Source organism: Mustela nivalis (genome assembly GCF_964662115.1).
Source record: "Mustela nivalis genome assembly, chromosome: 13".
Classification (NCBI taxonomy): domain Eukaryota; kingdom Metazoa; phylum Chordata; class Mammalia; order Carnivora; family Mustelidae; genus Mustela; species Mustela nivalis.
Genome location: NC_139032.1, coordinates 59,869,133 through 59,892,834, shown reverse-complemented (window position 1 = coordinate 59,892,834; position 23,702 = coordinate 59,869,133). Strand labels below are relative to the sequence as shown.

The 23,702-nt window shown below is 42.4% G+C and overlaps 1 protein-coding gene and 1 long non-coding RNA gene across 7 annotated transcripts in view; both read right to left on the bottom strand.

Annotated features, from left to right (window-relative positions):
* Positions 1-10,214: 10,214 nt before the first annotated feature.
* Positions 10,215-23,702, bottom strand: part of ZCCHC7 (zinc finger CCHC-type containing 7) — a 240,850-nt gene continuing 227,362 nt past the window's right edge. For 3 of the 6 annotated variants that reach the window (XM_082694870.1, XM_082694871.1, XM_082694872.1), the window contains exons 7-10: positions 18,421-18,516; positions 14,900-15,043; positions 13,616-13,733; positions 10,215-11,554 (exon numbers count right to left, since the gene is read on the bottom strand). In XM_082694870.1, coding sequence (XP_082550996.1) covers positions 11,115-11,554; positions 13,616-13,733; positions 14,900-15,043; positions 18,421-18,516 — 798 coding nt within the window. In that variant the 3' untranslated portion in view covers positions 10,215-11,114. The remainder of the gene's footprint in view (positions 11,555-13,615; positions 13,734-14,899; positions 15,044-18,420; positions 18,517-23,702) is intronic. The other 3 variants (XM_082694873.1, XM_082694874.1, XM_082694875.1) reach the window with 1 other exon arrangement.
* Positions 21,869-23,702, bottom strand: part of LOC309846134 — a 3,045-nt gene continuing 1,211 nt past the window's right edge. Inside the window, exons 1-2 of the long non-coding RNA XR_014301741.1 lie at positions 22,081-23,702; positions 21,869-22,017 (exon numbers count right to left, since the gene is read on the bottom strand). The exon at positions 22,081-23,702 is cut by the window's right edge and continues 1,211 nt beyond it. This is a non-coding gene — a long non-coding RNA (uncharacterized lncRNA). The remainder of the gene's footprint in view (positions 22,018-22,080) is intronic.

Here is a 23,702-nt window from a genome sequence, read left to right as displayed (position 1 = left end):
CCCAACCTCTGATGCTTCACTTGGGGGTGGCGGAGGGGTGCAGGGAGGAGGAAGAGGCAGGGACCTGAGAGTGCTGCTCATTGTCAGCAGCATTTCTAGTATGAAGGGAGTGACCAGAACACAGAGACCCTCTGGGCAGCTTCTTCCTGGCCCTTGGCCCCACTCTCAACAGGCACCCAAATTTCCTCCAAGCTGTGGTCACTCACCTCCAGGGACTGCAAGCCCACTGCCTCCCAGGCAGCCTGTCCCACTGATGGAAACTTCAGTCAGGAAGGGCTTCTTCGCACCAAGCCAAAGTCTGCATCTCCAGTGGCCTTGGCGTTCAGGGCAATATACCTGAGAGATGTTCCTCTTGGTTTTGCTCTGTGGGGAATTTTATGAAGGAAGCAGGAATAAAATAAAATTACCAAAGTTCTGGGGCACCTTGGTGGTTCAGTGGGTTAGAGCCTCTGCCTTCGGCTCAGGTCATGATCCCAGAGTCCTGGGATCCAGCCCCACATCGGGCTCTCTGCTCAGCAGGGAGCCTGCCTCCTCCTCTCTCTGCCTCTCCCTCCAACCCTCATGTCATCCATAAGTGTGCCTAGATTTTCCTATAGCCAGCCTGTTGCCCATCCCTGGCTTTCTCCTGAAATGCATTTCCCCTTATCCTATATCTCAAGGTCTTCCCTATGGTCCAGGGGCATATTCTGATGCCACCTCCTCTGTGAAGTTCTTTTGGGTTCCCACTGCTGCTATCACTGGAAGTGACCTCTTCTTCCCGCACAGACCCGTCTAGGCCTCTAACTTGAGGTACTGCCATCCATTTCAAGGCTTCTTGCTCCCACTCAGAATGAAGCTCTCTGAGGGCAGAAACAATATGATGAGGTAGGACAGATGAGAGTACTAAAACCCACTGACTTTCTCTCTAAAGCAGTGAACCTTGATTAGGAAAAAAGTCAGTCTTCCTGAACTGAACTTCTCTAAGGAAGTACACATGGAGCTGTTTTCTGAAAGATGAGGTTGGTTTCTGCTCCAGCATTGTCCGTGGACTTCCATTTTCTTAGCTTCCATTTGAATGACAGACCTCCCACTGACAATTTAGAAATTTTGGTCTTGTTTTGTGCGTCTGAGGCTTGATGGAGCACCACCAGCAAGCTCTGTAATTCCAAAGCCTGCAACATGAGCTCCTACTCGGCCTGTCCAGCCTTGAAGCCACCTTCCTGACAGAGTCACTGTGGACCTCTCCATTTAGAAGTGAAACTTTCCAGTCCAGTGAACTGAAGCTTTAGTCATCCCTGTCTTGGTAACACCATGTACAGAACGGGTTTGGGGACTAGTGAATTAAATGCATTGACTGAATCTAACTGTAGCAGTTCCCATGCTGGGCCCTGTGAGAAAGGATCAAGATGAGATGGCCTTTAGCTCTTGAAGCTCTTGATTTTCTCAACGGGTGACATGAGGCTCTCTTCCACATCAGGAACTCAATCACTTGCACAGCATCTGTTTTCTCTGTGGGCTGGGGGTCCCATGAGGGGAGGCATCCTATCTGTCTGGACCATCACTGGATCTTGGCTTCAGTGCAGTGCCTGGCATGTAGCAGCTATCCTTTAATATTTGTTGTAGAACTGAATGGGGTGTGCATCTCTCTCACCCACTAGAGAAAGCTCCTCCGTGGGAAGGAGGCCTCAATGTCCGCACATGACCTGGCGGACAAGAAGTGTTTGTGGAAGTAGATGGTCGTAGCTCAGGGGAGGTCTGGTGGGCCACACCTGACCAGGACATGGGATGGGCGTGGAAATTCTGGGCTCTTTATGGGTTCCCATATGATCCTGCTGAGAGAACTGTGGCTCCTGTTTTCTCACGTGACCTCTTTTCCTTACTTGTGACTTTGGGGACTGAACTCTTAATCACAGGTAAGCTAAACATGGAGAATTTCCTCCAGAAGTTTCTACAGAATAGTTAAGTTCTGAGCACTTAAGGCCAGCAATGTGCTCAAAAGGGGGCTCTGAGGGGGATGAATGCTGCCGAAATGGGGTTTCTCTTTGAAACAGTGTCTAATGGAGGAATTATGTTTCTTATCAAGGGATTAGAATGCCAAACTTTTCCTAAAAATGATCCCAAGTGTGACATATCGCCAACATATCACCAACTAAAACTAGCGAGTGGCTTTGTGGGGCCATGAGGAATTAGTCAGAAGACTCCTGGGAGAGCAGCTAGAAAGATGGGCACAAAGCAAGAAGGTCCTCAGAGGCTTGGTCATGGAAGACAGGGTAATGCTCACTGCAAGGGCCATGAGTTGCTAGCCTGGAAACAAGGGGCACAATCAGGCAGGCTGGGACGTGCGCTGCTCTTAGACCAAGAGTTGTCCATAGGGAGGCAGTTCTGAACTCTTGGTCATCAAGCCAAGGGCTACTAATGACCATTAGACCACAGAATATCAGAGCAGGAAGTACTGAAAACTCATCCAGGCTGATCCCACTGTTCTAATTCTGTAACGAGGAAACTGAGGCCCAGAGAGGTCACATGTTATCAGCCGTAAAAATTTCACATTTCCTTGTGGTAGTATCTGACTAGCAATGTGTTTACACTGGTTTGTCATGTATAAGAGGCTCAGTTATATGTGGTAGCCAGACAGGCAGGGAGGTGTTATGTGGAAATGTAAAAGGACTAGTTATTAGTCTATGATTGAACTGATATTTAAAGTGAAGTAGGTTAACTCAGAAAGAAGGAAGTGATGGTCTGATTTTTCCACGGGAAATCCTTCCTTCGAGTGTGTACCCTCCTCCTCCCCTCACTTGGGCAGCTGGGCATTTCTAGAGAGAACCATTCCTCATGTGAATAGGAGACTCCTGGTCTTTAACTTGCCCGGGGTCCCCAGCACCACTGCAGTGACCCTCAGAGACCTCCCCATTTTCCTTTCCCTTTGGTGGTCCTTCCATACCTCCCCTCTCCCTTTTCCTCTATTTCCTTATCCTCTGTCAAAAGGAAGACACCGAGGATACCATTTTCTCACCTTGTTTCTCTGCCTGCACACCTGCTTCGAAATCCTTTTGCTCAGCCCTCTGGATCCATCATTTCGAGTTTTCTTCAGTTTTCCAACATCCCCCTCTCTTTCAGCACCTTCATGTCAACAGCAACCTGACTGCAGCCAGAATCCTCTGTCCTGTCAACCTTTCCTATGCAAGGATTTAAAAAGAGGCATACATTCTCTCCTCTTCCTGGTGGCTCATTCGCATGTTCCAAGGAGCCACATGCCCCCAAATCTGATAGATGCTTTTCAGTTCATGTTTACTTGCCCGTATTTCAATAAGGAATTGAGGTATCAGGATAATGCAAGATGAGAGATTATGAATAACTAAAATAGTCTTAGGGAAAGTATAAGTTAGAATGGAAAATCAGAGAGAAAAATAATGGATGAAATACTGTATCCACTCCCCATCCCCCCACCAAAAAAAAGTCAGGGAATAAAAACAAGGTACAACTTGGTAGAAACAATTTTTCTTACAGTTCTTGGTGTGTGCAGTGGTTTGGATCATGTTCCCCAAAAAGATAGCTAAGTGTTTACCCTGGCTCCTATGGATGCAAACTTTACTTGGAGATGAAGTCTCCGCACACATAATTAAGGATCTTGGACTTAGGGTGAGCCCTAAGGCTGACACACCCAGAGACCAAGAGGGTGCAAGAAGGTGGAGGCAGAGACTGGAGTTCTAGGTCTACAAGCCAAGGAATTCCAATTGCCACCAGGAGGTAATAAAGAGGCAAGGAATAGATTCTCCCCCAGTGCATTAAGAAGGAACTAACCCCCAGGGTGCCTGGGTGACTCAGGTCATGACCTCAGGGTCCCAGGATCAAGCACCACGTCAGGCTCCCTACTCAATGGGGAGCCTGCTTCTTTCTCCCCCAGCTTGTGCTCTCTCAAATAAATAAAATCTCTCTCACACACACGCTTTAGGCTATCTAGTTTGTGGTGATTTGTTACCATAACCCCAAGAAGCTAATAGGGGTGCATCCTTGCTTTTTCAGAGCTCCATGACTCCACCGACATGGTTCCTTCTCCTTGAAGGGCTTTTCCCCCTTCTGTTAACCAGAAATTTTTATTCTGCTCTGAAGACTCATTGGAGATCCTGGGCAGAAGAGATCAGGGATCCTGGGCAGAAGAGACTCTGGACTTTTCCCAGAAGGCCAATACATATCCATCCCAGCACTCCTTACCTGTATGACAGTCTAGCTCTTGCTTTGTCCTCAGCCAGCCTCCTGCTCCCTCATCAATTTTGTGTTTGTCTCTTTAATTGCTTGTCAGCCCGAGGCTTGGGATTTCTATCAAGTTAACCTCAAGCAAGAATACTACCAGGAACCGAAAAGGTCAACAGCAAACATTTGTTGAATAATAATTGGGGACGCAACAGGAATACCAAAGAGAGGAGGATTAATGTTGTCTGAGGTAGTCATAAAGGTGGAATGGGATATTCTCTGCAGAATCAACAAAATAGGTAAAGTATGACCTGTCCAGGGCCAGGTCATTCATCCAACGGGACTGGAAGGGTTAAGGGCCTAGAGGAAAAAGGAGTGAAGTCTGCAGAAAATGAAGCTTGAAAGTCTTTGAATGTTAGGCCAGGAAGTTAGACTTAAGCCTTTGGGCCATGGTTCCTAATGTGAGAACTACAACCTTCCTCCGGGCGTCTACAGTTGGACACTTGCCTTGTGATCACATTCTTCTTCTTAGCCCCCCAGGAGCAAAGCAGGAAACAAAACAAGATGGTCTGTGGATTACTGACCATTGGCCTTGCCCAGTTATTTCAGACTATTTCCAATTCAGTGAAAAAAATATTAAAATGTTCCCAGTAGATTATGAAACTAGTTCTTGCTTTGACAAATGTACACACTTACGAAACCGTCATAATCAAGATAATGAACATACTCACTAACCCCCAAGTTTTCTTGTGCCCCGTTGTGATCTTTACTTCCCATCCTTCCCAAGCATCCCCACCTCCCAGGCAACCAGGGATCTGCTGTTACTAGATTAATCTGCATTTTTCACATATTTCACCATGAATTTTAAATTATTGAGTACTGTATATTTTTATTCCTATAAATATTCTTGAGCTGTATTCTTGGAATCGGTTGTTATTGGAAACAGTCCGATTCGTTCAGATCTTGCTTTTAAGTGAGTTAGGCAGAACCACAGAGGAGTTTAGACCGGGGCAAATTTCCCCCATTACCGAGGCAAAGACTCTTCTCAGTATTATGGTCAGTGCCACACCAACCATGCGATTTTCCACTCTGACTGTTGAGAAGAGAAATGAATTTGTGGCCCATTATGAGGTCCAGAAAGTTTCCTCTAATCCTTTTAGTTGATTTCCTCACACAGGTACACTAACCAGTATTCAGCCCAAAGACTTGAGAGGGACCCTCTGCAGATCTCTGGGTTCTCTCTGTGCAGCTCTTTCCTCTCTGGTAATCAGAGCTGTAGTCAAGACACTTTGGCTTTTCCAGACTCTGAGCTCTGTTTCCTTACCTCAGGGGGACCACCAGGCCATTCCTGGGTTTGCCCTTCTTGCTCCACAATAGGAAACCCCTCAGCAGTCAGGTGGGGCAACCATACAGTGCACCTCACTTATTGGGCATCTCTCAATGTTCACTGTACTTCCTTGTCTGGCTTTCAGTGTCTTTTTTTTTAAAGGTTTTATTTATTTTTTGGCAGAGAGACACAGTGAGAGAGGGAACACAATCAGAGGGAATAGGAGAGAGAGAAGGATGTGGGGCTCCATCCCAGGACCCTGGGATCATGACCTGAGCTGAAAAGGCAGCTGCTTAACAACTGAGCCACCCAGGCACCCTGACATTCAGTGTCTTGAAAACTACTTCATATATTTTTTACCTGGTTTTAGGATGGAGGGCAAATCTGGTCCCTATAATCTTGTCTGGAAGTAGTAATTCCTGAAACTGCTTTTGATGACACTGACAAATGCAATTTATTTGGTCTTCTAACTCTTTTATGTTGCAGTCATATATGGGTATCTTATGCTCATAAACTTATTGAGAAAATGGGTACATATAATATATATAAGGTTGTATTTTTCTCTATTCAAAAGTAACTTAAGAAACTATTTTGGTGAATATAGGGCGCGTGGGTGGTTTAGTTGGTTAAGTGCCTACCTTTAGCCTAGGTTGTGATCTCAAGTTCCTGGGATGGTGCCCACATTGGGCTCCCTGCTCAGCAGGGAGCCTGCTTCTCCCTCTCCCTCTGCCCCTCTACCCCACCTATGCTCTCTCTTTCTCAAATAAAGTCTTTTAAAAAATTATTTTGGTGGACATCCTTTTGTGGGAAGGACTGTTCTGAGATTAGGATTGTAGCAGAGGATACTGATGTTCTGTTCACATCCCTGCATTTCTGCCAAAGGCTGCCTGCAAGCTGCCGAACCCACTTTGCCTGGGTGCAGAGACAGCCAGGGTCACTACAGATTAAGAGAAAGGCTCCTGAGGACAGCTCTCAAATGACTGATTTAAAACAAAACAAAAATCACACACACACTCTGCTCCTTTGCCCTTGATAGGGCAGCTTGAGGTATGGCCTACATTGTCTCTAGTGCTCCTTTAGATTTCAATGCTCCTGGTGGGGGGGGGCGGTTTGGGGGTAAATATTGGGGGGGGGGCAGGACTTGACTTGATAAGGCTTGGATCCCTTCTTTTTCCTGCCTCACTTCCCCACTCCCTTATCGGGTTTAACTGGAAACACTTCCTAATAGCGGTTTAAGAAGTGACTTATTGGGGCACCTGGGTGGCTCAGTGGGTTAAAGCCTCTGCCTTCAGCTCAGGTCATGATCCCAGAGTCCTGGGATCGAGCCCCACATTGGGCTCTCTGCTCAGCAGGGAGCCTGCTTCTCTCTCTCTCTCTCGCTCTCTCTCTGCCTGCCTCTCTGCCTACTTGTGATCTCTGTCAAATAAATAAATAAAATCTTTAAAAAAAAAAAAAAAAAGAAGTGACCTATTTCCGGGGCACAGCTCTGGTCATGGTCTCAGGGTCCTGGGATCGGCCCCACATTGGGCTCCCTGCTTTGCGGGAAGCCTGCTTCTCCCTCTCCCATTCCCCCTGCTTGTGTTCCCTCTCTCACTGTCTCTGTCAAATAAATAAAATCTTAAAAGAAGAAGAAGAAGAAGTGATTTATTTACAAAGCTGTTAGGATGGGTGTGTACAATGTCCATTGTATACATCACATACGCATTAAAGGCACCAGCAATTTAAGTTGTTCTCTCTGGAAAGAGCAACAGTGAAATAGCTTCATCAGGCAAAGTGATTCTTTCAAGGCATGCGTAATAGAGCATGTCTTCCAACAAATGATACTTCTCTGAATGTTAACCCCAAGTGTAAAACCTAAGAGCTTATGCTAGGCCTGGGTCCTAGTGATGATTCCTACAACCTGACATTCTTGACCAACTGAATGTCCCACTAGACAATCTCCAACTCCTTCCTTCCCCACCAGCTGACTCCCTTAGTTCTCATGCCACGATTATTTATCTCAATGGAGCTTACACCCTTTTTGATGCCCTAGTGCTTTTGCTTCCCAGTTAGACCAGTAAGTAACTCCCCTCAGCCGGCTGTCTCCAGTAGCCCTGTCCTTCCACAAAGTGGTCCAGAAGTTCTGTAGCCCTTCATGCCATGGAGCTGGTCTCCTTATTTTAGATGAATGGGACATGTCACACCAAACTCTCAAATATCAGCACAGTTTGATGACAGAATAAGCCTTGTAAGAGAAGGATACATTGGCTCTTACTTTCAGATGTAGCAGGACACCTGTGCTCCCCTTCTCACTGGCAGAATTACTTCTGGGATGAGACATCTGGGGCTGATATTTCTTTGTTTTGAAGAGCTGTCCTGCATAACACAGGATGCCCAGCAGCACCCCTGGCCTCTAGTCATAAGATGCCAGTAGTACCTTCTAAATTGTGAAAATCAAAAATGGTACTATCAGGGGATCAAGACAGCTATGCAGGAATGAAAGTCTCTTATTTTGTATGTAATCTTTTGTTGGCAGAGGACTTTTTGGTTATTTCCTATGAGAAAGCTTCTCTCCGTATCTTTTATCAACAGATTGATATACAATTAATCTTGCCTCTTTACACACAGCACACATCACTCTTTTCACTGTAGCACTAACAAATAGTGTTTCACTGCCCATCAGAGAGGCCAAGAGAAAAAGGAATGACAATAACCCATTATTGTGGGAGTGGAAAGACAAACTCTCTCACGCACTACCAGGAATGCATAAATGACTGGGGAGGATTAGGACTTTTTGGGAATGGAATCTGGCAATATATGTTAAAAGGCGCATGAAATACATGCATATTTTTTTAGACCCACAAATTCTATTTTATCACAACAGAATAAGCAGAGAAGATAAGATGTGCATAGAATTTTTTAAGATAATGAAAATTAGAAACAATGAAAATGTTCAACAACAGGAAGCTGGTTAAGTAAGTTATGGTGCAGCCATACAACAGGATATCACGGAGCCATTACAAATAATGATGTCGACACATACTGGATTGGAAAAAAGATTTTTACAATGCATTAACTGAAAAAACAGGTTACAAAACAACGTAAATATGTATAGAAAAAGGTCGACTAAGAATTCTAACCTATCTTTGGGTGTAAGAATCTGTATGATTTTTAAAATTTTCTTCTTCCTTCAAATGAACATGTAACCCTTGTATAACAAAAATAAAGATTGAATAATAGGGACTGCAAATAGCACGGACCATGAAAACAAGACTTTCTATTGAGAGAACAGGAGGCAGTTTCTCTCCATTCGATTCTAAGAATTCGATTCACACAAAGCAAGCTATTGCCCAGGGAAGGACTCACTTAGGCTCCCTGTAATCTAAGCGGGGCCAGAGGCCAAAGATGTTTAGCCTGCTCAAACTTAGCAACTGAACAGATTCTTATTGTTTGCGACATCTGCTTCTTCTCAATTGTATTTATCCAAGTAAAATATTATCTGCTCAATTGTGGAATCTCTATTATATTTTTAACTCCTCATTTTCGTATGGAAAATTAGTGTGTGAGTCCCTGATGGAATGACTTTAACTGAACACTTGGTGAAAGACTCAGGGCCAAGGCAACGAAGAGTTAATGGGAGCAGAAGCTCCTGTTTTCGCTCTTTCCTACCATCCCAAAGCCCACAAGTAGAACCAGCTCAGCTGCTTTCCTGTCTGCATAAAAATGCATGGACTGGGGCGCCTGGGTGGCTCAGTGGGTTGAAGCCTCTGCCTTCAGCTCATGCCATGATCTCAGGGTCCTGGGATCGAGCCCCAGGTTGGGCTCTGCTTAGCAAGGAGCCTGCTTCCTCTTCTCTCTCTCTCTGCCTGCCTCTCTGCCTACTTGAGATCTCTGTCTGTCAAATCAATAAAATCTTTAATAAAAAAAAAAATGCATGGACCTGAAGGGTAAATTATATCCTAGAGTATATATCCTAGAGCTTGTCTAATTAAAAAATAAAAAAAATAAATGGGGGGCGGTATAGGCTAATATGCAGAAGTGAATTAAAAAAAAAAAAAAAAAGCCCTTTTTCTTCTTTTCTCCAAATAATCTGCCATGTATGAAAGAACGTAAGGAATCCCCTCTGCCCTGGAAGAAGACGCCTTTGTAGCGGAAGCAATGACAGTCACACCACACCAAAAACAAGCCATGCCTGTCCCAGGTCTTAATGAGGACTACCATGAATTATTTCAGATTTATCACTGTGTGAAGCCATTTCTCATGACTGTTACTTTTAGCGGGGTTGTAAAAGACTCTGGCCACTTACCTGAAGGTCAAAACAAGCCCAGCTGAGGTTAGGAAGCCATGAAGCAACACACAAAGAACAACTTAGACTTAGTTGAGAGCAGGGTAGCCACGAGGAGGGCGGTGGGCTGAAGACTTCAGTTGACGCTGAAGCTATTTTAGGGGGAGACACTCTCCCTTTCCCTGCAGAAGGTAAGAGGGCGGATCCTACCAGATACACAGCAATTCATGTACTTCACAGAGAGTAAAACACAAACTAAGAACGCGACATTATAGAACTGCCCTGGTTAACTGACTTCATCTCATTCTCTTCTGGCATAGAGCTAGTGGTTGGCCAACAAGGGCCTTGGGAGCCCGGTACGTGGAGCCTGTATAACTTCAGTCCCTTGTCTAACCCAACCATGCCCTTTGTCACCCAAACTCACACTGCCTTGTTACATAACAGACAAGCTTATTTCCTCTATTTCAGACATTTTATTTTTCCGATTCTAACATTAGGCTTTGATAAGTACAAAAAATTCACAGGTACAAAAATTTCTGTATAGCCTTGTGGTAGTTAAAAAAACCCGTGAAAATAAAACAGTGTTTAAGTTGCCAGTAGTAGCCATCTCTATACATCTGAGTGACAGTCTCCTTGAAGTGTGGCTGTAAAAATGGTGAGAACTGTTGCACTGTGATTACGTTAAAATTTTTTATGACTCTTTTTCACTTGTCCCAGGAAATCTATCTCATGCCATCGACGCTGGTATTTTGCTATGGACCAATTCTCCGCCTCTTTGGGGCTTCAATGATGACACCTTGATCCTTGATCTTTCAGCCTCACGTTCTGACCGTTGGAAGATTCTGACACCAGCCTCAAGAGCGAGAACAGCTGGATTGAGATTTTATAGCTTTTACTCTTCCCGATGTTAAAAAAGAAAAAAGTAATGCTGAAAAAGATTGATGAATTTTTCATTCTGGAATAAATTTGTCCTCCTGCAAGGATTTAATTTTCATATTCCCACTGCAGATGGATTATATTTGATGAGCTTTTATTTCTTCAGAACATTAAAAAAAAATTTTATTTTCTTGAAAAGATTGTTTCTTCTTATCCCTAGGATTCTGAGTAAAAATGATGGACGGGAACAGGGGAAATCTGAGTGTATCTGTTTGTTTGTTTTCCCTACATCTAATAACCTGTTGGATACAGAGACTGGAGATCTCCATGGTCTTTGTTCCGCAGCTCCAGGTATGGAGGAGATGACAGACAAAACCAAAAGATTCACTTTATTTAATCACAGATAATAAAGATCTTGCCGGGATGTTCTAGGCATGAAGACCGGACAAACACCAGAAAGCTGAATCACAAGCTGTCTCACAGCTTAGACTTCTTTTTCCTCTGCTTAATGAGAAATAAATTATCATTGCCATCGGCCTCCAAGTAACTCTCCTTTTTCTTATGCTTGTTCCGCTTGCCCTCTCTGGAAGGCTTGTCTTCTCTTGGCTTGTGGGAATGTGACGAGTGGTGGAAGGACTTGGGAGCCTTCTGGGTTTTGAAAGAGCCAGGAGAAGAGTGGAGTTTGGGGCCCCTGGGGAAGTCCTCATCTGCTTCATGACACCTGTCAGCCTTCCTGTGTTTCTCACGCTCTTTATTGCTCCTGCTCGCCTCTTTTTGGGTTTCCTTCTTTTCTTGAGACCACCTGTTACTTTTACGGGAGGCATGGCTCTTCCTCCTGTTATGGTGGGACCGCATATCTGCCACTTCCATGTGAGGTCTCTTGAACTGCCTAGGGAAATCCCCATTCTTCTGGAGTTCTGGAAAATAGAAAAGTATTTCTACATTTTCAGCAACCAGACAGTCCATGCACAGCTGTCACAGATCTGTAAATAACTCAGCAGAGAGGGAAACCAGATAATGCAATGTTCATGATATGGCATTCTAAATAGCTGTCACTAAGGTAAAACCACTCACCAAAAACTGCATGGTTCTAGTTCTGCATCAGATTGCTAAAAATGGAAAATATCCAGAAATCCAATGATATTTATTCTATTCAATACAGCTGAATTAGGTTGAACAATGGAGATGAAGACTAGTGAGAGCAGTAAACATCTTAGCTTTGTGAAGAAAACTCAGGTCTGACCAATTCAAATTCTCACAGTGATAAAGCAGCCCTTGATGATAAAGTAAAACAAGATGTATAAAATGGTCTTTTGATAGACTCATATGACATTTCAATTCCCTCTGAAGATAAAGTCTGGCCACAGGGCTTAGAGGTGGATGCCATACCGCACAGGAGATTTTTCCTCCAGAGTGGACATCACTGGCCTGGAGAGTACACACACACGGCTATCTTAGAGGTTTTGGACCGGACCTGTTGTTCAATTTTGCTGGGACTTGGCACCCTTACTCTAAGTGTTTGATGGATGTGATTATAATTGGTAAGTAGGAGATGAGGTTCCAGTAAGGGATGAAAATAAGCATGCCAACAAGACCTTGAAAGATTAAAGAAGTGGCCAATAAAAAAACAGGTGGAAATACAAGTATTTAGGGGACCAAAAAATAATGGATTCTAGGATATAGAGCAAAGGTAATTAATTATAGACTTTATCATAAAATAAAAATTCCAATAGACCTAGAGAACCCAAAGTAGCCAGAGTTGTCAATCTAACTAGTTAAAAGGGAAAACAAATGGTTTTTCTAGCATTATAAAAGTTACCAAGACTCATTATAGAAAACCTGGGAAATACAGAAAAGTATATAAAAAATAAAACAGTAGCCACAATCTTTTAATTCAGAGGTGACATTTTGGTGCATTTCTTTTAAGTTTTAAAATTTAGTTCCCTAATCAATATCTTCATGTACTATAATTTCTCTCTCTATAGTTGAGATAAAGTTCGTATGAAATGTCATATGTAAAATATGCAGGAGTAGAGAAGTAGTTCCTTTTGAAGAAGACCCAAACTCAGAGAAAGTCGAGAAAAGAATAACAAGAAGTTGCAAAGAGTTAACAATGTATGGGTGAACTTGAAAAATATAGAACTGTTTTGTCCTGAAAGCAACAAAAGTAACTTGGTGAACCATCATGAAGGATATGGAAAGAAAGAAGTCGAAAGAGTAGGCTCAAATTATAAAACAGAAGAACTTTACGTTAGTGACGGTAAAAAAGGAACCCAAGAGGGTGGCTGTAGACAGGAAGCTCTGCTGTAATCATGGCCAGTAAGAACAGACTTCTTTGGAGAAGCTCCAGAGATCACCAGGAATCACCTAGCAGAGAAAGCTTTTCTTTCCATGAAAAATACTAGGGATATACAAAGGGAAAAGATAATTACTTGCCAAGGGGCGCCTGGGTGGCTCAGTGGGTTAAGCCTCTGCCTTCAGCTCGGGTCATGATCTCAGGGTCCTGGGATCGAGCCCCATATCGGACTCTCTGCTCAGCAGGGAGTCTGCTTCCCCCTCTCTCTCTGCCTGCTGCTCTGCCTACTTGTGATCTCTCTCTCTCTCTCTGTGTCAAATAAATAAATAAAAATCTTTAAAAAAAAAAAAAAAAAAAAAAAAAAAAAAAAAAAAAAAGATAATTACTTGCCAAAAAGAAAAATCTCAAAGGAGCCTTTACAAACTCTGAATACCTACATGGCTGGAAGTTCTGGACATTTTGGTTATTATGTGAGAAAAATGTTTACTGTGAATAGAACATAACACAGTTTCTGAGGTGGGTGCCTGATTTCTGGAGATCAAGAAAGTTCTGGTTTTTCTGGCAATTATTTAAAAACCTTTTCTGTGTTAACCAACGACCCCCTTAGCAGGGAAAGACAGGGCAGAAGAAGGTATTTAGGAACTACTACAAAGGTGGATCTCACAAAAAGTCAGTAACATACCTTTCACTTTTCGTTTTATTCTCTGTTCTCTCTCCCGAATTTCGTATTTGTCATCATAGTAGTAGATGAATGGAGATGTTGGAAAGGTCTGGTTAAACATTCGTCTTTCTGTACATTCCTGCAAGTTGTTTGAAATTATTATTTCAAATTACCAAATTTGAGATTATGATGTTACCAGGGCACTGCTCAGACCATCTTTCTGGAAGATTACGAACCACTGTAGTTAGAAATGAGGCCCACACCAGGGATACCTGGCTAAGGCTGCAGTCTTAACTGGGACCCTGGGAAGATCACATCCAATAACACCCAACCACACCCAACCGTGCTTACTTGCTGCTTTGAGGCTTGGATTTTCTTTCCTTCTGTACCCATGAAATCCTTATCTTTTCTCAACCTTCCCAGCCAAACCCCGCCCCCAGTCCGAGTCAACAGCAACAGGGACTGAATCTCCACTGCACTTGCCTGCTTCCTCTGTTAGCGGGTTTATTTTATTTGGCCTCATGTTGCTTCAGACCTTTGCTTGTCCCAACAAACAGCCTTCTATCAAGTGCTTCTCCTTTCACATTTACACCCTAAATGTGGGTGTACATTTTTAGCCCTTTGCTCTTTTCCCTTCACTGCTAACAAGGGCGGTGGTTCTTATGGTGGGGAGCAGGATGGCGGTGGAGGGTTATATATAGCTTGAAACTGGGTAATTCTGAAACACCCCAAAGGAATCTTCTGTTAACTACCCCCACTCAAGATGAGATCACGCCTCTCACTCATTACCCTAAGCTGGCTTCCCACTCTCATGACTCTGGCTTTTCCACTGCTGCTATTTCCCAGATTACATTCTTGGCCTGAGCCACATCCAATACACTAGGCTTTATTTATCACGACCTGTTGATATATTTTCATTTGATATGTCTGGAACCACATTTTCTTTTCTCTGATACAGGCTTCCCTTTGGAACTTCCTTCTGTCTTCTGCCATCCTGCTTAAAATGTATTTTATAAATGTTTATTTCTTCTTAGTTAGATATGGAAGAAAATTAGAATACCCCTTAGGAAGAAAATATGTGAAACAGCCACATGACATTTAGTTGACTTATTGTAACTTTGGCATAATATATTGGACTTATAATTCTAAGACATCTGACCAAGCTGGTAGCCACACACTTTGGAACATAATTTGCAGAGTTTAAAAAATTATGAGTCATTCGAAATACATACTTTAGTATAAAGTAATAGAAATCTGTACCTACTATTAGGCTTTATCAAATCATAACATTTTACTTTAACTTACCTCAATTTTTGTCCCAAGGAGTGAAGCATTAATAATACAATTGAAATCCTCTTTCCCATGCCTCATTCCTCTCTTTCCCTTTCCAGAAACTGCCACTGTCTTAAAGTTGCTGCCTGCCATTCTCATATGTTTTACTCTTAACAACTAATAAACAATAAACAATGGTGTAAGTTTGAAGTGTGCAGACTTCATAAAAACAGTATCATTCTATAAAAGTTTTGAAGGAACTTTAGTTTATAATAGCTTTACAGAATAAACTGGGTGATGTTCCCTTGGATTATCTGTTTCTGAATAAAGGTTTGGTAAAACTTGACTGTAAAACTCTCTGGGTCTGATATATTTCAGGGGAGAGAATTCTGATTACTAATTTAATTTTTTTAGTGGTATTGGCCCACGTAAGATTTTTCTTCAGTCATTTTGGTTAATTAGTATTTTTTTTTTTGGTAGAACTGCTGATTTTATCTATATTTTCAGACTTAATTTTGAACTTTATAAAGTTTGTATTCTCTTATAATTAAACAATTTAAAACTATTTATAATTTTTATTCACTATTTGTACCTTTTCCTTTTCTTTGAGTAGTTTTTCTAGAAGTCTTTTCTTTTGAAAAGAAAATATTTTCAAAGAACCAACTTTTGGTTTTGTTGATGTTATTAATTTTGTTTTCTATTTTAATAATTTAGGGTCTTTATTATTTCCTTCTTCCAACTACCTTTAGAGATACTGTGCTGTTGACTTTCTGGATCTTTGGGGGCTTTTTTTGGATCCTGCAAGTTATAAGGCAAACCTGTATGGTAACATAAAGAACTACTTTTATAAATCACTATCCATGGTGGCTCCAAGTTCCCAGAAGAAAGGACATCCTTGCAAGACTTGGGTCTAAGATTCTGTTATAGTCTGAATGTTTGTACCCTTCCCTTCACCCCCAACCAAAATTTACCCACAATGTGACACGGTTAGGAGGTAGAGCCTTTGGGCAGTGATCAGGTCCTGATGGTGGAGCTCTGACAAATGGGATTAATTGTTCTTATAAAACAGGGTCCCTTCCGCCAAGAGCTCCCTACCATGTCCCACCCCTGTGAGGACACGACAAGAAAGTGTTATCTATGAGGAAGGCAGCCCTCACCAGACATCGATTCTGCATGATCTTGGGCTTCCCAGCCTCTAGAACTCCAAGACAAATTTCTGTTGTTTATAAATCAGCCAGTCTATGGCAGTTTGTCTATAGCAGCCTAAATGGACTAAGAGAGACTCTAACCATAAAATATTAAGAAATAATTAAAATTACAAAGAGGTACTAAAGGTCTGACACACTCCCAGCGCCCACTCACACTTTCACACGCTCGTGGAGTAGGCTCTCTGCCTACAGTTCCTACTGTTTCCTATGGCAGTCTGCCTGCCGCAGAGATGCCTGCGACGGTCCCTGCCTCCCCAACTAGACAGTGAATGGAGTCAGGGCAGGGCGGTGCTACATTCACCTCAGAATATCTTCCACAGGAAGAGGCTCTTTGGTAACATCTGTAGAGCAGTATTTCTGAAACCGAAGGGGAGGGGTCCTCAGACATCTTTAATCATCTGCATAGTCTCCCATTTGGATCCTGTATGGTCTAGACTGGTGTGACTATACAAAGCTATAAGTACCATAAATATTTTCCAAAGCTAAATGTAAATTATATTTTGATTATCCACATCGCTGGTCCCCTCCATTAGCACAGACAATTGATAGTTGGCTATATAATTTATCTACTGTTCTGGATTAGCCACACCACTGATCTTCTTCATTAGTGTGAATAATCTAGAATTCTTCATCTATGGCAGCGACGAGGCGGCCAAATTTGCTTTATTGTAAATTAGAAACTATCTAAATCTAGATTTCAGGGATAAATTCCAAATGTTTTTAATATATTTCCTATCTACATTAGCAGGAGTGACTAGTAACCAGTATGTGTCCAACTGTAATTGTTTTTCTTTAATTGAACAAACATAAATGCTAAAATCACACGCCTTTGCTTTAAAGAGGTCAGCAAGCATGAACTGTACACCTATGTGATCTGTGTGGCAGTGGAATGCTTATGTGGAGAGGTTTCCTAAACAGTGTTGGCAACATCCGAGTTTTGGCAACGAGGAGGAATGCACAAAGCAGGAGAAGATCTAGAGATGATAATTTTGTAAGAAGAAGTGCTCTCTAATAAGGCTTTCAGTGTGAGTTCTATGGAAATGAAGGAAGTACACTGCACGGTTTCTCTACCCTTATCACCGTACTATGGGTTTGTTCACACTGGAAACAGGATCCCCGTGTCAGTACTGAGAAATCTCCCTGTACAACTTCTTTGCTTTGTAGATAAAGAAACTGAGGGCCAGAGAGAAAATGTCGGTTGTTCAAGTCACATGGTTAAGTCGGCAGCAGAGCAAAAACTGGAACTGTGGATCAGAGCTCCATCCCACTTTCCTACTCTATTCTTTCACCCCCTGGTCCTGCTGCCCCAACACAGAAGAAAAACTTCATCTGCCTGTGCACTGTGCCCCAGGGCCCCGGCCATTCTGCTCTCTCCCTAGGCTACTGAGCTCCAGCCCCAGGGTCTGCATGATCAGAATTCAAGTCACAAAGGGCAGTCGTCCCCCATCCTACTGCTCAGAGTCCTACCCAATTTGAGGACTCTGTCCCCACTGAATGCTTTCCACCTCTTGTCATCAGATTGGATCTGATTTTAGTTTATTTTGTTTTTTTAGGCTGCTAGGAACCCACTGGAGACTAGGGATGTCTTTCTCCATACAGATTTTCTACTTTTTGTGCCACCGCCTTTGTTCCTCTGCCACAGGATTCCCAGAATGCAGGAGAACTCTGAGTCGATTCTTACTGCAGCCTGTCTCTGAGATGAGCTGCTGCTGCTTCATACTTAGTGAGACAACTGGCTAGGAGACTCCCTCCCATCCCATGGTAACCGGTTTCTTCTGCTCTGACACCCCCATACCTGAAACACACATAATTTGGCCCTTCAGTTGGGGCTGGGAACATGCAGTTTGGATAGGGAATGTGGACGTTTGTGGGGCATGCAGGCTAGTCAATGATGCAGCCCCTCTGTCTTTTCACCAGCATCGGGGTTTACAGGTGCGTGATGAAGATTTAACGATACTGTGTGTGAACACTGGAGATACTGGAGAACTACACAGAAAATCTAAAATCAGGATCTGGCTGTGTCAAAGTCATAGCAAACATAAGAACTCACGAGAACTGTAACCATTCTGCTGACTACTTCTATCTGTCTGATTGATTTTATGGCTTCTGTGTTTGTTTTAGCCTAACTTGTTCCTGTATATTTAAAATAATTAGGAGAATATGCTCTGACAGATCCCTTACTCTGGCAGGGATGGGAGAAGTCAGCTGGCTGAAAATATACAAAATCTTACTTCAGGATGTTAGTTTATTAAAAAAGTAAGCATTTAGAATTACATTCATTTTATCTTTTGGCAACCACTCCCAGCAAAACAGAACGCTTTATGCCCCAACACTACTCAAACTTACGTGTCCATAATGGCCTTCTTGCCCACAGTTGTAGCAATACACTAAGGCTGATTGTCCAGAAGGGGTCTTCGGCTTTTTGGGTGGTCCAGGTTTGGTCTGCAACATGAGTATTTGCGAGGGTTTATTACATGTTAGAAGAAAATCGAAACCTGATTCTTTCCTGAAGAGCTCCTTTTTGGTAAGAGACTCCTTAGAGAGACGGCCTCCTAGAGTTTTGTGTGAGGACCTCATGTCCAGATGGTTGTCTGTGTTAAAGTGTGTAACAAGACATTCTTTCAGACTTGAAATCAGTGTGTTCTTTCCTCTCCTTCACTCCTCATTCCATTCGGCGCTGTGCCCAGGACTGTGCTTGGTATCAGGTCTCTCAGAGAAGCACAAGAGGTGAGTAGAACATGACAGACATATAAATAAATAATGACAGAACGACGTAATAAGCACAGTGACAGAAACATGTACAAGGTATGAACGCAGTGGCAAGAGAGACCCACTATCGGATGGGGTGGAAGAAGTCAGGGAAAGCTTTCTTCGAAGTGTCAAACTGAAATCTACTCTCAAAGGATTAAGTAGAAGTCAAATGGAAAGTCTTAGGTAGAAGGGACAGGATGAACAATGGCATGAAACTGAGAAGGAGCATACATGCTGACAACGTACAACGCGCACATCCAGGTGAACTTGACAAATGAGGCTGGAGAAAGCAGGGCAAAGAAGGGAGGGCCTTATAAATTATCTTAAGGAGCTTGGGGTTTATCTGGGCTTTTCCATTTTAAGTATAGTTTTACATGTAGGAGCCAAACAGTTAGAATTTTATTTTGGAAAACCATTTGGGCTTGGAGTTTGCAGGGGTGGAGGGGAGGGGTGGTAGTGAGTACGAGAGGAGAAGGTTGGATGCAGTGAGAAGGTGGCTGTAAGGAAAGTCAGTGAGGTGATGAGGACCTAAAGTCCTAAGAGTAAAGTACAAGATAGGAAAAAGAGAACAGATTTGGCAAATACATGAGGTGATAAAACCAGTATCACTCGAACACTGGAAAGACACGGAATGAAGGAAAGGAGAAAATGGAATACTTTTGGGGTTTCTAAGTTGGGTGAATTAGCAGTAGTACCAATACTTGTTTCAGAAAAGGCAGGGGAAAAAAAGAGCCAAATTAGAGGGAAAGATAATGAAGTCTAACTTGGATGTTGTGTATTTTGGTAGAGATGTCCACCAGGCAGGTGTCTACGTGAGATTAAAGCTTAAGGAACAAGTGTGATCTTCCAGGTCTATCTGGAAGAAATCTGGATAGTAGTGGAGACTCAGGTGACCTGAGCGGACATCACCGCCATACCCAGTATGAGCAGCAGTGACGCAGGACAGAACCCGGGAACAACACTTAAGGGGCATACAAAGGAGCCTGAGAAAGGGACAGAGAAGGACAGTTTGAAGAAGGCAAAACCACAGGAGAATACAGTCAAAGACCTTAGAGAACAGCTTCAAAAAGGATGAACTGAGCTTCAGTGTCAAATATAGGAAAGGCTTACTGAGATCAGAACTGAGAAACATCTGTTAGATTTGTCAACCTTTCATCGATAACCTTAGTGTGAGAATCTTGGAATTAGTGGAAAGATAAAAAAGAGTAGAAGGCAAACAGGTTGAAGAGTGAAGCAGTGAATAAAAAGGTGACAATACTGTAATGAAGAACAAGAAATGATAACCCACAGAAGCCAGGATGGTGGTTACTTCCGGGGGGAGAAAACAACTCACAAAGGCTTTTTGGGAAGCCACAATTTTCTATTTCTTGAACACAGTGGTGTTATAGAACTTCTGTGTGTGATATGTAACTCATTTACTACACTGTATATGTTTTATGCACTTTTTAATATGTATGCCACATTTAACAATAAGAAAATTTTTTTTAGAGATTTTATTTATTTATTAGAAAGAGAGAGAGAAAACACGAGCAGAGGGAGCAGCAGGCTCCCTACTGAGCAAGGAGCCAGATGTGGAACTTGATCCCAGGACTCTGGGATCATGACCTAAGCCAAAGGTAGATGCTTAACCAACTGAGCCACCCAGGCATCCCAGTAGGAAATATTTTAAAAAACTGAACAGAGGTTGAAAATATAAAACAAAAGGTATACATTACTTCGAGAAGCTAAATAACAAGGGGCAGAAGAAGATTGAGCAAGACCTAGGAAGGGAGTTTGGTGGAGTTTGCTATTTAGAATGAGAGAGAGAGAGGGAGATCTGAACACCTGAGAAAGCTAGTAGAGATGGAGGAGTTGGAAACAAGAGAAAAGGGAGAAAACAGAGCAAAACCCCTGAGGCAGCGGGGGCCTTAAACAGAAGGAGAAAAACCCAATTGCCCTCCCACTCCACTCCTTTTGGATACTGGAAGAAAGCTAAGGATGGGGTATAAACTTGGGTAAGTTTCTTTTCTCTTTCTCTTTCTTTTTCCCTTTCTCTCTTTCTTTCTATCTTTTTTTAGGTCAACAGTATACCCAACACAGAGCTTGAACTCATGACCCCAAGGTCAAGAACTGCAGACTCCCCAGACAGAGCCAGCCAGGCGTACCCTGCTTATGTTCTTCAATGGAATGCAGTAACGAAGAGTGCTGTTCTGCCAACTAATTTTGTTACTATTGTTTAAGGTGGCAAACAGGTGGTCTGTGGAGGTTTTACTTTCTTGACACCAGAAAATTATCTATAGGTTATAAAAAATGTTTTCAAACAACTTTACTTTCAGTTTCTATTTCCAAAATGGAAAACTAGAGGGTAAATGTAACCCAGAAGCTCTTTTCTACTGGAAATGACTATATAGGTTACACAAAATAGAATTCACAACCTCAGCTCTTACCAATTGGGATATAATAAAAAAAAAAAAAAAAACACAGCAAAAGGTCTTATATTCTCCAATAAAAAAATGTGGTTCATTAATGAAGACAAGCTGAAGGTCATCAAGCACAGATTTGATAGGGATGCAAACAAGCAATGTACCACTCACTTACTGCAGTGGTTCACACATTTGTTCAGGTACACAATTCCAGGAAGACATGAAATTGTTAAGCAGAAATTATTTTTCCATCTTTGTGTTACCTGATGTGACACAAAATTGCAACCATGAGCATATACGTGGTTTAAGAGAAAGACATAAAACCCAGAGATATGTCATGGATGTGAAGGCAGAACACAATGTGTCATGACGGAAGACGTTGTCAAAAGCTACTGATGGGTTAAATAAGATAAAGACTATGAAATGCACTGGATTAGCGATCGGGAAGTAGCTGGCAACTGGAAACTGTCGTGATCAGTTTATTTGAGGGGTAGAAGTGCAAACCAGATTGTAATGGGTTTATTAGAAGTAGAAAGAAATATAGAACAGTACGCTGATGACTTTTAAGAGACTAGTTTGGGAATGGGGGAAAGGAAGGGACAAGTACAGCAGAACAAGTTCAAGGATGCCTCCATCAGTGATTTTTTTTTTTTAAGATTTTTATTTATTTATTTGACAGATGGAGATCACAAGTAGGCAGAGAAGCAGGCAGAGAGAGAGGAGGAGGCAAACTCCCTGCTGCACAGAGAGCCCAATGCAGGCCTCAATCTCAGGACCCTGGGATCATGACCTGAGCTGAAGGCAGAGGCTTTAACCCACTGAGCCACCAGGCGCCCTCATCAGTGATATTTACCAGAGTGCTGGGCACATGGCATGAGCATATACATGCATTCTTTCACTGATTTACCAAATAAATAATTACTGAGTGCCTAATACATGCTAGATATCTTAGAATAGAACAGGTAATCGAGAAGTGAGACAAAAAGATCACTGCTCACATCTCCCGTGGTGGAAGACAGATAAACCGACAAAACACACACACACATACACACAATATCAGATAGTAATAAATGGCACACAGGCAATGAAAACAGAGTTATATGATTGAGAGTTGCTGGTGGTGACTTAAGATTGAATTTTTGAGCAACTCTCACTGGGAGGGTCATTTTTTGTGACCAGTCCCACCTCCATCCCCCCGAAGTATGCAATGAATGAAGACAGCATTCTAGGCCGAAGCCATGAGGCACAGGGGATGTAAACCCCTGAGGTGGGCATAGGTTTACCAAATTCAAGTATCTGAAAAGTATCTGTAAATTTGCAAGTGTAGTAGGTGAAGGAAGAGTGGGAGAAGAGGAGGTTCTAGAGATGGAAAAAGACTAGATCACTTAGGGCTTTAACAATCAGAGTGGAAGGCACTAGATTCTGAGTGGCATGAAAATCTAGTCTAAGGCTAATTGAAGATGCTCAGTAACTAGCTGGTAAATGAAAAACTGATGATAAACAGAATTATCCACCCACCAAATAATAAATGTTCTCGAAAAAGTTACGTTTATAAATTTTTCTGTGTGTGTGTGTGTGTGTACGCAAATATATGGCAATTTACCCGAGACAAGATATCCAGGTTCATTGAGGAGAAGGAAAATATGCTCACTATGTTTATTCCACTGGAATAAGAAACTCCACTGGCTCAAATCCTATGCAAAAGGACAAGATGAAATCAGGCAGTAATGACAAGGGGGAGCCAATAAGGACCAAATTAAGAGGAATATCCAAACACTGGAACTTTGCCTTGATTGGTACAGATGCAAATAGGAATTTGCTCACAGGAGAGCCAATGGTATGTATCCCCCTGGCACTACTGGCTTCTCCTTCAGAGTACAGAACACAGGAAAGCCACACTACTGTACAACTCTCCTTGGCTCGGTCCCATCACATACTCTCAGAATAAAGGCCACAGTACTCCTGATCCTCCTTTCCCTACCTCACCTTCTCACATATTTCTCATGTTTATTATCTGCTTCCCCCTTGCTAGAATGTAAGGTGTATGAGGTATGATATCTTTATTTTCCACTGTGCATCCTTATGTCAAGAATCTAGAGTAAGTGTTGGGAAACTATGGTTGATAGGCAAAATCCAGCCTGCTGCCTGTTTTTGTAGAGCCCACAGGTGAGAATGGCTTTTACATTTAAATGGGTAAAAAAAAAGAAAGAAAGAAAAGAAAAAAAAGGATATTTCGCAACACATGAAAATTCTATGAAATTCAAAATTCAGTGTCTGAAAATAAAGTTTTACTGGAACACAGCCAGGCACATCTGTTTACAGATTATCTACGGCTACTTTTCTTGTATTACTTTAATACTAGTATAGTTAACATAGAGTGTTATATTAGTTTCCCAGGTATAATATAGTGATTCAGCAATTCCATATATCACCCAGTGCTTATCAGACATTTCTCCAAAGAAGATATCCAGAACG